Source organism: Chlorocebus sabaeus, chromosome 13 (assembly GCF_047675955.1).
Source record: "Chlorocebus sabaeus isolate Y175 chromosome 13, mChlSab1.0.hap1, whole genome shotgun sequence".
Classification (NCBI taxonomy): Eukaryota; Metazoa; Chordata; class Mammalia; order Primates; family Cercopithecidae; genus Chlorocebus; species Chlorocebus sabaeus.
Genome location: NC_132916.1, coordinates 11,922,484 through 11,934,856, shown reverse-complemented (window position 1 = coordinate 11,934,856; position 12,373 = coordinate 11,922,484). Strand labels below are relative to the sequence as shown.

Here is a 12,373-nt window from a genome sequence, read left to right as displayed (position 1 = left end):
GGACGGGAATCCAGCTCATGGCCTTGACGTCCAGGCAGGCAAGAGAATTTCTGGTTCCATGGTCTTCACCAAATGGAGTAGGGCCTGAGGAAGGCAGGATGAGCTTCACACCCCCAGGAATATTCCAGAGGGTTATGTAGTCAGCATTTGACCATAGACTGCGTGAATCAGAAGCTGCCCACCCAGCACTGACATTGCTCACTATTAGGCTATGAAGTCCTTTCTATCAGAAATTCCAGCAGGAAACCTGGTAAAGAAAACGCTGCTGCGTGGGTTCTGCTGCCCCCAAACTCTTTATCCACCCTTTTCCCTGAGTTCTCACTCTGTCCCCGCTGTGCTTGGCCCCTAGGTATGTGAAGACCTACCTTCTGCCTGATAGATCCTCCCAGGGGAAGCGCAAGACTGGAGTCCAAAGGAACACGGTGGACCCGACCTTTCAGGAGACCTTGAAGGTACTTGCTAGACAGATGTTCCTGTGCGGAGTCCTCCCCAGCCCCGGTGGGGTGCCCGGGGCAGAGTCCAGTGGATGGTGCTTTCAAACTCTTGACTCAGTTAGATATAATGCAGACACCTATATGTTTCTTTGTGGCTCTATCAATCAGTGTTAAGTTGGTAGAAAATAAATGTCAGCCTTTGTCCCGGAAAAGTGCAGAGTCTGCCAGACTCAGGAATGGCTTTTGATTAATGATTTCTGAGAAGATAGTGAGAAAGAACCTGGCTGCCTCTTTGTCTCAGGCTAACACTGGAGCACAGGATAATTTTAAAAATTCGTTTGTCTTTGTGAATATTTCTATCAAAGAGGTGCTCCCAAACAGAGTGCCCTGAAAATTAAACTCGTGAGTTACTGTCTTTGTAAAAGTGCCCCTTTATTGTATTTCTGACAAACTCAGGTTTCTTCTAATTTTATTTTATTTTTTAATGTCTCCTTTTATGAAAAATCTTACAAAGGAATTGTTTGGGTTTTCACTTTCGATGATACTAGGAAATGTGATTGATGGTTGAGGGCAGAGACGGGGCCACGCGCTCTGGTTTCGGGTGGAAGGCTGCAGCTGAGGTCTGGTATCTAGGAGAGCTGGCGGTGGCGGCCCCCATCTTGGTGCAGGGCAAGGGGGGTAGCCCAGACCTGTGGAGGCTACCCCGCCTGGGCTGGGCAGCCAGAGGTCCCCTTGTCTCATGCCCGTGACAGGAGAGGGCTTTGTTTGCCTTTCTTGGCAAGTAGGAGTGCCTGTGAGCTGCCAGCCAGGGGCCATCTGGGCAGCTGGCACGGAGCCCTGAGTTCATTAAATAATAATAGCGCTTGTCTCCCGGGTCCCTACTGTGACCAAGTGCTGTATATACAGCCTGGAGTAAGTATTAGAATCCTCATTTACCCGCGGGGAAACTGAGACCTAGAGAGTCGTTAGAATACAGCTCAAAGCCACAAAGGACTGGCGGTTCTCAAAATTTATGTGCATAAAATCCTGTGGGGATTTATGTTTTTAAAAATTTTTTTCTTTTTTCTTTTTTTTTTTTTTTGAGACGGAGTTTCACTCTTGGTCGCCCAGGCCGGAATGCAGTGGCGTGATCTCGGTTCACTGCAACCTCCACCTCCCGCGTTCAAGCGATTCTCCTGCCTCAGCCTCCTAAGTAGCTGGGATTAAAGGTGCCCGTCACCACGGCCGGCAAATTTTTTTGTGTTTTTAGTAGAGATGGGGTTTCACCATGTTGACCAGGCTGGTCTTGAACTCCTGACCTCAGGTGATCTGCCCAGCCTGGCCTCCCAAAGTGCTGGGATTACAGGCTTGAGTCACCACACCTGGCCTAAATTTATTTTCTAAGATGCAGCTATACTTGGACCCTGGGGATTTTTTTTTTTAAATGCAGATTCTGGGCTGGTCACGATGGCCCACACCTGTAATCCCAGCACCTTGGGAGGCCAAGGTGGGCGAATCACAAGTCAGGAGATCGAGACCAGCCTGGCCAAGATGGTGAAACCCCGTCTCTACTAAAAACACAAAAAATTAGCAAGGTGTAGTGGTGGGTACCTGTAATCCCAGCTATTCAGGAGGCTGAGGCAGGAGAATCGCTTGAACCCAGGAGGCAGAGGTTGCAGTGAGTTGAGATAGCACCACTGCAGTCCAGCCCTGGTGACAGAGTAATACTCTGTCTAAAAAAATTAATTAATTAAAAAAAAAAAAGCAGATTCTGATTCAGCAGGCGTGGGCAGGGCCTTTCTCCCTGTGCTGGGACCAGGCACCACACAGCAGCAAGTCGCTGGAGAATGTCTTCGGACGGTTCTGCTCATGCACCTGCTAGAAGAATTGTGAAAAACTGTGTGTCCCCTCACACATTTTAATTAGAGATCCAAAGTTACTCATTGGAAGTTTAAGGTATTTTGTGTAAACAGCTTTATGAAATGAGATAAACATTTCATATTGTCTATATTTTAGATAAATATTTAGTTGTAAGGCCGGGCATGGTGGCTCACACCTGTAATCCCAGAACTTTGGGAGGCTGAGGCAGGTGGATCATGAGGTCAGGAGATCGAGACCATCCTGGCTAACACAGTGAAACCCCAGCTCTACTAAAAATACAAAAAAATTAGCTGGGTGTGGTGGTGGGCGCCTGTAGTCCCAGCTACTCAGGAGGCTGAGGCAGGAGAATGGTGTGAACCCGGGAGGCAGAGCTTGCAGTGAGCAGAGATCTCGCCACTGCACTCCAGCCTGGGTGATTGAGTAAGACTCTGTCTCAAAAAAAAAAAAAAAAAAAGTTATATAATTGGATTTAAAAGGTTACCTACCTTACTTAAAATGTGCACAGAATCTCAAAGATATCACTTAAAATTTTTAGCCGTGGGTCTTATCTAGTATATTGTGAATATTTTATAGTCCTGGGAAACTTTCCAGTTACAATGAAAATAATCAGCATCTCTAATCAATCCTAAATGCAGAACATCCTAACACTGGCCAGCCTCATCCTTAATAGAAATATGCATAAGATGTGAAGGATAGGAAGCCAGGGAGGCTGACCCATCATTGAAAGTCTCACAGAAGGCAGTATTTCCAATGACAGTCACCCCTTTGTGCTGCCCCCAGGAGCTTTGTGCGACCTGGGGTGAGCCATCAGAGCACAATTCAGGTGGATGAGGCTGTGAGAACTGTCTCCAGCCAGTTTTGAGAGAAGTGCACATCCGATGCGAGGATCTAGAAATCGATCCTCAAAGTTTGCTGAGCAGAGTACTTCTTGGCAAGCCTTTCTGGACCCAGAGACACTTGTACCCCATTTGAGACCACTGTCTTGGGGGCCTGGAGAAGATGAAGTGATCTCACTGGGTGACATTGGTCATTGCGCGGCCCTGTTCTCGAATGATCCTTACACCTCATTCCCTGCTGAACCTGGAGCAAGCCTTGTGGACCTAACAGGGCAATGGAAAATACATCTGGTTTGAAAAGGCAGATTCTATATGCAGCAGGGAGTAGTCCTATTGACAGAAAGGGACGAGCAGTGGGTAAGGACACAGGAGAAGTGGCCTGAGCATCGCCCACACACAGCTGGAGATGAGAGAGCTGCCTGGGGCCCGAGCCCGACCCTGCTAAGTGGTGTAGTGTTCCAGTAACCACTTCATTTCTCAGAGGGCAGCAGATGCAGCCAGACCGCTGGCCAGCTGCCTGGACTAACTGATAAGGAATGTAACTGGAATATAGGGAATAATCACGTCAATCCAGAGTTTATAGACAGATTGATTGTGGGGCAGAGTCGGAAATGGACCCTGGACTGGGTGTGGGGGTTTCACACTTGTAATCCCAGAACTTTGGGAGGCTGAGATGGGTGGATGACTTGAGCCCAGGAGTTTGAGACCAGCCTGGGCAATGTAGAGAGACCCCCATCTCTAGAAGAAATTCAGATTAGCCAGGCATGGTGACACCTACCTGTAGTCCCAACTACTTGGGAAGCTGAGGTAGGAGGATTGCTTGAGCCTGGGAGGTGGAGGCTGCAGTGAGCTGAGATTGCACCACTGCACTCCAGCCTAGGTGACAGAATGAGATCCTGTCCCCCCAAAAAAGATATGGACCCACGAACTTGAGGGAAAACTGGCTCAAAGTTACCCAAAGGCAGGAGACAAAGGAATGTGACCCAAGAAATTTGCATTTCCGTGGCCACAAGCCGTCCCAGTGGGGAGGAAAAGGAGGAAAGAAGCGAGGAAGCTAACCTGGCCAGCCAAGCCATGTGTGCCTGGCCTGCGGATGTCAGAAGTGTGGACAGAGCCTACGGGCAGCCCCCAGCAGAGCAGGGGACGGCCCTGCTGTGCCTCCCCTCTGTTTGCAGAGACTGAAGGAGAGAAGTTACTGCGTCTCAGTTCCTGTTTTATTCCATCTCATCCCTCGATCGGAAAGATGGGTGAAGGTGGGCATGAGGAGATGAACCCCAAAGTAAACAAACCGCACAGCTGCTGCAAGTGGGTGCGAGTGTCCAGCCTCACAGCAACAGCCATTTCACGAGGAGTCACTATTCAAACCCCAAACAAGCACCAGAGTGAGGGCAGTGTGGCCCACAGAGGTCAGCAGCGAGGCTTGGGCCTGGACACAGTGAGTGCACGTGACTCGGGCCTGCAGTGTTGGCTGCCAGACCAAGGGAGGGTCACTGAATTTCCAAGCTTCTTTTTTTTCACCTGCAAAATGGTCTGAATAATACCTCGTGGGGTGCATGTGAAAGCTAAAAAGATCAATGCATCTAAAAAGCCTGGTATGGAATAAGTAAGTGTTCAATAACTTGTAGGTTGTGTTCAGTAACTTGTAGGTTGTGTTCAATAACTTGTACGTTTTGTTCATTATTGAGAAAATCCAACTAATAAGCTTAAAGTGAGGCCCTCAGAGGCTGAGGTGGAGTCAGCCATACCTTGGGAAGGGCTGGGTGTCACGCAGGGGCCTTTGGCCTCCAGTCTCTATGGGGCAGAACCCATGCTTGGCTGGGGAAGGGGTTCTCTCGTCACTCTTGGGTGTGTTGGGAATCCCCTGTGCGGACAGTAGGAACATCGTGTTGCCCTCTGCCAAGCCAGCACAGGCCCTGCATGCCTGGACACAGGCATCGTCCCTCCAGGGCAAATACGTGGTATTGGGGGGAATGGAGGAGGGGGAGTTCATGGTTGGCTTAAAACAAAAAAATACAGGCCAGGCACGGTGGCTCACGCCTGTAATCCCAGCACTTTGGGAGGCCGAGGCGGGTGGATCATTTGAGGTCAGGAGTTCGAGACCAGCCTGGCCAACATGGTGAAACCCTGTCTCTCCTAAAAATACAAAAAAAATGAGCCAGGCATGGTGGTGAGCGCCTGTAGTCCCAGCTACTCGGGAGGCTGAGGCAGGAGAATCACTTGAACCCAGGAGGCAGAGGTTGCAGTGAGCTGAGATAGGACCACTGCACTCCAGCCTGGGTCACATAGTGAGACCTTGTCTCTAAAAAAAAATTTTCTTTTTTTTTTAGTATTTTTGGGCCTGTTCTCAGTATATTTGGCCAAGCCTGGCTGGGTGCAGTGTTCAGATGCAAATTCAAATCCTGCGTGAGCATAGATTTGGCTTGATTTCTAGTAGGCGTGGGCTGGGCAAGGACTTTCATCCTTGTCTTGTTCTGAGAATTGGGCTCAGTGGCTACCAGGGCTACCCTAGCCTGTCCCCAAGCAGAGCACTGGGCACCTGGGAAGTAGTGGGAGGGGTTCTTGAGCAGAGAGAGGACCCCCCGCCCCAACCTGGCTGTAAGCACCTTGACCCCCCATAACCACATCAGGTCCCTGGCTGCATCCACATCTTGGACTCAGCCTGTGGGAGGGAGGCCTGCGCCGGGCGCTGGGAAGTGGGACCCTGGGAGGTGGGGTCGGGATCCTAGGAGTGCGGGCCCCAGGAACCCAGCTGACCATCTGTGCTCTGCCTCTGCAGTATCACGTGGCCCCTGCCCAGCTGGTGACCCGGCAGCTGCAGGTCTCGGTATGGCATCTGGGCACACTGGCCCGGAGAGTGTTTCTTGGAGAAGTGATCATTCCTCTGGCCGCGTGGGACTTTGAAGACAGCACAACACAGTCCTTCTGCTGGCATCCGCTCCGGGCCAAGGTGATGTCTGGTTTCGGACTGAGTGCCCTCCATCCCCACTGTGATAAATAAATCACTTTTCAGAGAGATCCCAGAAGAGAAAACATACCTGGAAAGACTTGGACCCAAGACAGTGTGTGCTTGCCGGCCTGGCGCTGTGACTTTCAAATAGTTACTTTCTCCTGGGTGGGGTGGACGGAGGGATTCTTTTAACTGTCTCAGCTCTGTTCAGGTACCCCAACAGCCCCCGCCTCGGCATCACACACAGACCCGACTGGATCAGGTCCTGTGGCTTCCCCTAGCAGAGGCCTCACCTTGCTGGTGGCTGACGTGCTGGAAGCCCGCCATGCCCTTCCCTGCGGGTACCACCCACAGCTATGCAGTCCCCCTGGGGGCTACAGTGCGTTGTTTCTAACCTTTGAACCCCAGGTACTCTCAGAACAATAATAGGTGACAGATGACTGGACCCAATGCTATGAGGAAGGCAGAGGCCGCCCTGGCTGGGTTGTGGAGCTCCAGCTCCTGGTTTGGAATTGTACAGCAGGAGATGGATAGCAAATGGGCAGGTGGGCAGGTCAGAGGAGTTGACTAGACTCGATTTAGGATCCGTGTCCCCCAGGCTGTGCAGGTAGGAGGAGGCCTGGGAGAGAGGTTAGCATTTCTTGGAAACTCTGCTTTGTACTTTTCTGTGTCCAGATCCCAGACTGGGAGAGAGTTCATGTGAGACCATGAGGGATGAAAAACGTGGGCTTCTGCCATCTCTTTAAAAACCCCAGCCGGGAGGCTGAACACGGTGGCTGTCAGCAAAGTGCTGTAATCCCAGCACTTTGGGAGGCCGAGGCAGGCAGATCACAAGGTCAGGAGATGGAGACCATCCTGGCTAACACGGTGAAACCCCTTCTCTACTAAAAATACAAAAATTAGCTAGGTGTGGTGGTATGTGCCTGTAATCTCAGCTACTCAGGAGGCTGAGACAAGAGAATTGCTTGAACCCGGGAGGCGGAGGTTGCAGTGAGCCGAGATCGCGCCACTGCATTTCAGCCTGGCGACAGAGCGAGACTCCATCTCAAAACAAAACAAAAACAAAAACAAACCAGCCGGATGGACTACTCCCCTCAGCCAAGGGCCCACAGCAGGCCCAGCCTTGTGCTCCAACCTGGACATACAGCACGGGGGCCATCTGGCTTCTTTTCCTCTCTGAAGCCAGCACAGCTGGGATTTGCAATGTCGCTGCTGCCGGGAAGCTTCTCAGGTTTCAGCTGAGGCCTCCTGGTGAGCCGCCTGCCCCCTCCCTGCTCCTCCAGGCAATGCCCACACTCCCACCGCCTGTGCTGACTGCCCCAAGGTAGAGTCTGGGCTTAGACCTCCCCTTCCCAGTGCCCACCTGGAATGCATCCCCTATCCAAGGTCAGCCCAAGACAACCCAAAGCCTACCTCCTCTAGGAAGCCTTTCCTGATTACCCCTCCAGAACCCAGAGCTCAGGATGCTTGCCGTCTCTGGGCCTGATCTTCAGCCACGGTGTCCCTTTGCTCCTGCCCCAGCCATGCTGCGGGTGGGTGAAGCGTCTGGCTTCCATGCCTTCTCATCCCCACTCTCGTCTCTCAAAAGAGTGTCGGCTCCTCCAGGACACCCTGTTTCCAGCCTAGACTCCCTTCTGTCAGAGGCTGAATCCCCCGTGCACCATATCTCCCACACCTCTGTCATCAGCTTGAAGACAAGGCTTGGAACAAGCACAGGGCCTGGCATAGGACAGGCGGCCACCAGGCCTCATCAGACTGAGCCTGCTCTGGCAAGTGGGTGGGGAGCAGATGGCATGGAGCTGAAAGGCATCCCTCCTAAAGCCAGTGGGGTGGGGAGTCCGCCCACAGGCCTGCCCTGGGCTCCATCCTGACTGGGTTTCTGACCGCCGAAGCTGGAGACAGCCATATCTCATTTGGTACCCGAGGGCTGGGAAGACGGGGGCTTGCCCATGTGGGCTCCCAGGAGTCTTGAGGCCTCTGAGGGTAACGGAGAGGGCTGCTTCTCAGTGCTGGCGGAAGCCATGGTGGACCGGATGTGTCAAGACCAAACTTGTCCAACCTGCAGCCCAGGACGGCTCTGTTTTTTGGTTTTTGTTGTTTGTTTTGAGATGGAGTTTTGCTCTGTCATCCAGGCTGGAGTGAAGCAGCATGATCTCGGCTTACTGCAACCTCTGTCCCCCAGGTTCAAGCAATTCTCTGCCTCAGCCTCCCCAGTAGCTGGGATTATAGGCACCCGCCACCATGCCCAGCTAGGTTTTTTTGGTATTTTTAGTAGACACAGGGTTTCACCATGTTGGCCAGGCTGGTCTCGAACTCCTGACCTCAGGTGATCCACCTCGGCCTCCCAAAGTGCTGGGATTACAGGCATGAGTCACCAGGCCTGGCCCTAGGATGGCATTGAATGCAACCCAACACAAATTCATAAACTTTCTTGAAACATGAGATTTTTTTCGTGATTTTTTTTTAAGCTCATCAGCTGTTGTTAGTGTATTTTATGTGTGACCCAAGACAGTTCTTCCAGTGTGGCCCAGGGAAGCCAAAAGACTGGATATCCCATGCTCTAGTCTCTTCCTAATACTCTCCTCCCACCCCACTGGGAGAAAGATGGTGTGGATTTCAGGATCATCTCTTCTCCCGGCCCTCTCTTCACTCACTTTCTGGCAAAACCACTCATGACAGAAGTGCCTCGGTGGGCAGGGACGTGTCCTCAGACTTACCACACCCTGGGGGGCCACCCCCGGTGGCTCTGGGCAGAGTCTATACCCCATGCTGTCCCCAGCATCTGTGCCAGTCCTTGGCATTGGAGGGCAGCGCGAATCTCTACTGACCTGGGTGGGGTGGATGGGGTGGAGGTTTGAGTGCATTTCTGTTTTTCAAACTCAGGCTGCGTCTAGGTTTTTGTAGAAATGTCTTAGGGAGTGTGCAATGCCCTCGAGTCACTCTGCTTCCTTAAGCTCATCTGGCTCTGGTTCGCTGGGGTGGCCGAGCTGTTCCTCCCCATGCTGGGGTTGGGGAGGGTGGGTGTGAAACCATAGATGGAAGGAAGACCAGTCCTGCCACACACACGCCTGCTCCCCGCAGGGCCTTGCAGGGGCCGGGGAAAGCATCTGTGGACAGAGCTGAGACAACCAGAGGAGCCTGGAAGGTTCTCGGGACTTGGGGAGTACCGTGCCTAAGCTGTGCCTCTCTTCCCCAGGCAGAGAAATACGAAGACAGCGTTCCTCAGAGCAGCGGAGAGCTCACAGTCCGAGCTAAGCTAGTCCTCCCTTCAGGGCCCAGAAAACTCCAAGAGGCTCAAGGTCAGTGGCCTCCAGCCCCTGGACATTGTCTGTGTCATTGTCCGCAGAGGCTGGTGTGACAGGCAGACTGAGAGGTGGAGTGAAAGTTTTCTAGCATTTCCTTTCTACGGCCCCTGTGCCCAGCTCCAGCAGCAATTTTCTGAGCGATGCAGCGAGCGAGAAGGGAAGAGGTTCTCTGGAGCCCACAGCCTGTGGGGAAACGGTGACCAGAAGCAGACAAGGCCTCCAATGCCCTCTCTATGCTCCTCTAAGGATACTGCCCTAGGCCTTCCTCCCAGGGGCGGATTGGATGGTCTCTGGGGGGAACCGTGAACCCTCCTGAAGAGCAGAGGCTCTATGACAACGTGGAGCCAAGAGCACATCTCAAGGCGCTGGTACCTGCAGGGCTCAGATGAGATAAATCCCTGCCCCCAGGCACGTGGGTAGCTGCTGCCCAGCAAATGAAGTAGGTCAGGAAGGTGGGTCCTCAGGGACCCTATGGAGATTTTACTCCTTCAATAACGTGGGGTGTGTGGAAAGCAGGAGGGTGGGGAAGGAGGAGAGTGGGGAAGGACAAGGAGAATGCACATTTATTTTTTATTTTTTATTTTTTTTTTTGAGGCGGAGTCTCGCTCTGTCGCCCAGGCTGGAGTGCAGTGGCCCATCTCGGCTCACTGCAAGTTCCACCTCCCTGGTTCACGCCATTCTTCTGCCTCAGCCTCCTGAGTAGCTGGGACTACAGGTGCCCGCCACCACACCTGGCTAATTTTTGTATTTTTAGTAGAGATGAGGTTTCACTGTGTTAGCCAGGATGGTCTTAATCTCCTGACCTCGTGATCTGCCGGCCTCGGCCTCCCAAAGTGCTGGGATTACAGGTGTGAGCCACCACGCCCGGCCAAGAATGCACATTTCTGTTGTTTCAGTGACTTCCTATTTGGCTAGAAGAGGGAATTCTGCTACTCAACTTCACGGGGTCACCAGCAGACCAGCAGCAAGTGCCCCATGGCCATCCCAACCTCCTAGACAGAGTCTCGGGGCTCTCACTTCCCCCCTAACTGCTGGCTACAACTAAGACTCAGACTTCAGCATCTTCCCTCTCCTTGTGTTCCTCTTTACTCTTTGCTAGGATCTTAGCGATCCCTCCATCCTGTCCTCCACCTGACCACAGAGCAGCACGGTGTGGGCAGCGCCACAGCCTGTGGGCAGGGCCAGCGGAGCCCACTGCACCACTGCCACCTGCCCTCTTGGGGTCTGAGGGCTGTGGCAGATTCTCTTGCTAAGCTATCAGTTTTGGGGTGGTGGTACTGCATACTAACATGTCAGGAGACATGGCTTTGACAGTGAATACTGCCTTTCCTTCCAGGGACAGATGAGCTGTCACTTAATGGCCAACTTTGTTTGGTAGTGCTGGGAGCCAAGAATTTACCTGTGCGGCCAGATGGCACCTTGAACTCATTTGTTAAGGGGTAGGTATTCGATGTAATCAAATATTATTTATTGATGATGTAGTATACATCACAACCTGGCCCAGAACCTGCAGGGAACACCAAAAACATGTAAGCCACTTAAAACGTCTTAGTTTAGCTTTCCTGTGAAAATCTAACATAACACATATTAAAGACCCTGACTGCCGAAAATTCTTGGGACGTGTATAGGCTGGGGTACCCGAAACCCTAATCTTCTCAGTTCTTGTGACATCAGCAAGCCAGTTTTGAAATCAAGCATTAAAAAGTAGTGTGTTCAGTAAATATTTCCTGAGCGTAACATCTCCTCTTGGACCAACAGTAAAATGCATGACTGTCCACATTTCATTCTCATTCACTACAGGGCGGCCCTCTAAAAGTAAGGCAGATACCATTAATTATTACACTGAAGTGCAAACTCCCTGTCGGTGACATAAGGGAAAAACGACGGTGAAGATAGAACTGAGGCTGGACGCAGTGGCTCGCGCCTGTAATCCCAGCACTTTGGGAGGCCGAGGCAGGTGGATCATGTGAGGTCAGGAGTTCGCAACTAGCCTGGCCAACATGAAACCCCATCTCTACTAAAATATAAAAATTAGCCGGGTGTGGTGGTGGGCACCTATGATCCCAGCTGCTCAGGAGGCTGAGACAGGAGACTTCCTTGAATCTGGGGGGCAGAGGTTGCGGTGAGCTGAGATCGCACCACTTCACTGCAGCCTGAGCGACAGAGCAAAACTCCACCTCAAAAAAAGGAGAACTGAGCTTGTGTTCTAATCCTGTTGCTTACCTGCATGGCCTTGGACAAGCTTTTGTGAGTTGATTTTCCTGAGAACAGGGTTAAAAGGAGATAACGTGTGTATTTGCATTCAAGGCACCCCAAGGAGGGAAGATTAAAATGAGGGCCGGGAGGCCATAGCATGCAACTCGTTCTTTTTACCTGATGCAGAATTCAGCCCTAAGGGAAATGTGCCGAGTCCTGTGGTTCCCACCCTGCTTCACTGTGGAGGGTGTGGATGTTGTGGACTTGGCACTTTTCTTAGTGCTTCTGGTCTGCACTGATGCACAGGCCTCGGGAGAGGAGGCCATCTGGATGGCAGTGATTGCAGGGTTTGTGTTCCCTCTTCAGCTGTCTCACTCTGCCAGACCAACAAAAACTGAGACTGAAGTCGCCAGTACTGAAGAAGCAGGCTTGTCCCCAGTGGAAACACTCGTTTGTCTTCAGTGGTGTAACCCCAGCCCAGCTGAGGCAGTCGAGCTTGGAGTTAACCGTCTGGGACCAGGCTCTCCTTGGAATGAACGACCGCTTGCTTGGGGGAGCCAGGCTTGGTTCAAGTAAGTCTGAGATATTGAGCCCAAACGTTTATCCTTTGTGATTATCCTAATGGGTACTGTGCAAAGAAAATGCTTGCAACAGGGCAGTGACTTAACTGGTTTTGAAATTGCCTAGCCTGCCTTAATTGGAAATTCTTAAGTCTAGTTTTTACTCTACAGCTGAGCCATAATACAGCCAAGTATTTTGACAATTTAAATCAGATTTAGATCTGCTAAAGAAACA

The 12,373-nt window shown here is 51.7% G+C and overlaps 1 protein-coding gene across 4 annotated transcripts in view; it reads left to right on the top strand.

Moving 5' to 3' along the window:
• The window catches only part of SYTL3 (synaptotagmin like 3), a 117,049-nt gene that overhangs the window by 102,018 nt on the left and 2,658 nt on the right, over positions 1 to 12,373 (top strand). For all 4 annotated transcript variants that reach the window (XM_038001161.2, XM_038001162.2, XM_038001158.2 and 1 more), the window contains 5 exons: positions 350 to 452; positions 5,907 to 6,077; positions 9,274 to 9,376; positions 10,719 to 10,821; positions 11,945 to 12,150. In XM_038001161.2, the coding sequence (XP_037857089.1) occupies positions 350 to 452; positions 5,907 to 6,077; positions 9,274 to 9,376; positions 10,719 to 10,821; positions 11,945 to 12,150 (686 nt within the window). The remainder of the gene's footprint in view (positions 1 to 349; positions 453 to 5,906; positions 6,078 to 9,273; positions 9,377 to 10,718; positions 10,822 to 11,944; positions 12,151 to 12,373) is intronic.